This window comes from Octopus bimaculoides, unplaced genomic scaffold (assembly GCF_001194135.2).
Source record: "Octopus bimaculoides isolate UCB-OBI-ISO-001 unplaced genomic scaffold, ASM119413v2 Scaffold_168354, whole genome shotgun sequence".
Taxonomy (NCBI): domain Eukaryota; kingdom Metazoa; phylum Mollusca; class Cephalopoda; order Octopoda; family Octopodidae; genus Octopus; species Octopus bimaculoides.
Window position 1 is genome coordinate 19,093 of NW_026370972.1, and position 1,715 is coordinate 20,807.

The 1,715-nt window shown below is 38.7% G+C and overlaps 1 protein-coding gene across 1 annotated transcript in view; it reads left to right on the forward strand.

The window, feature by feature from the left end:
* Positions 1-1,715, forward strand: part of LOC106881697 (uncharacterized) — a gene marked incomplete at its 5' end in the record, with an annotated part of 5,953 nt that overhangs the window by 4,131 nt on the left and 107 nt on the right. The window contains one exon of the mRNA XM_014932163.2: positions 1,059-1,141. Within this exon, the coding sequence (XP_014787649.2) occupies positions 1,059-1,141 (83 nt within the window). The remainder of the gene's footprint in view (positions 1-1,058; positions 1,142-1,715) is intronic.

The window sequence follows — 1,715 nt, forward strand, 5'->3', positions numbered from 1 at the left end:
GCTTCAAAACTGGAATAATAAATTATGCTATTTTAATTTTTTCCATAATTCCTTCCAGTATACCATTGTTGACCTTTTAGTATTCAAACAGACCAGATCTGACCTCTCACACCTCTCCTACAATGTCATTCTTAAAATAAACTATTTCATCATTGAAATCTCAAAGTCTCATGATAATACATGATTAATTCAAAACAAAGTGAATAAATATAACATTTGAGAGAGTAATTTGAATGCTAAAGGGTTAAACCAGCCTCATCCAACCCAAATATTCCACCTGTATTATGTTCAAACTGGCTAGATCTGGCCTCTCACACCTACCCTACAATGTCATTCTAAAAATGCACATTCACATCTTCGAAATCTTGGAGTAACAAGACAATGTGAGATTAATTTGAAATGATGTGAATAAATAATAAATACTACATTTGACAGAGTTATCTGAATGCTAGAGGGTTGTAGCATACTTCTCTCTCTCTCTCTCTCTCTCTCTGTTATATATACAAAAATACAGACGTAGTGGATAAACAGCTAGTCTTCAGCCGCACCTTTGGACCCTGTTGTGTCAACCACTCTGATTGGTTGGTATTGGCACAATTTCTCTCTTGCTCTATTGTGTGCCAAGATGCAACCTAACCAATGGCAGCCTTCAGATAAGGTCACATGAGACAGTATTTTCTAAACTTCTGGCACTCATCCCCTTTTCATGTTTTTATTTGGATTGACCATCCAATGTACTAAAGGAGCCATTCCTCGTCACCTGCTCCTGCTGAACGGTCGTTACAGGGTTAACCCAGCCATATCTGGCCCAAATACTTTATCTGTTTTTTATGTTCAAACTGGCTAGATCTGGCCTTTCACACCTACCCTACAATGTCATTCTAAAAATACACAATCACATCATCGAAATCTCAAAGCTAAGAGTTAAGGCATGATTAACTGAAAACTGTGTGACTAAATAGGCATTGCATTTGATAGAGAAATCTGAATGTCAAAGGGTTTAACATTGGTATAAATCCATGGTCCCGATTTCTAATTTGTCCTTCTTCCTTTTTCAGTTGTTCCATGATAGGTTTACCCAAAAACGCCGGAAATCTTACAACCCCTACCACATGTCAGGACTTTGAAGAAAAATGTTCTCGTAAGTATTCTTCAACTGCTTCAGAAATATTTATTCATAATGATCCCACCACCACCACCACCACCACTCACCATTTACCATTTACTTGTTTCAGTCAAAAGACTTTGGCCATACTGGAGCACCCCCTTGAAGAAATTTTAGTCGAATGAATCGACCACAGAACTTGGCTTTTCTTTAAGCCTGGTGCTTATTCTATTGGTGTCTTTTGCCAAACTGCAAAGTTATGGGAACGTAAACACTCCAACATCATTTGTCAAACAGTGGTGGGGAACAAACACACAAACACACAGACGCACATCATCATCATTATCGTCGTCGTTGTTTAACATCCACTTTCCATGCTGGCATTGGTTGGACAGTTTGACTGAGAACTGATGTGCCAGGAGGCTGCACCAGGGCCCAATCTGATTCGGCATGGTTTCCACAGCTGCATGCCCTTCATAACATCACCCACTCCAAGATTGTGGAGGGTGTTTTTTATGTGCCACCAGCATGGGTGGCACTGGCTTCATTCACGCTCGAAAGGTGCATCCATATATATATATATATATATATATATATATATATATATATA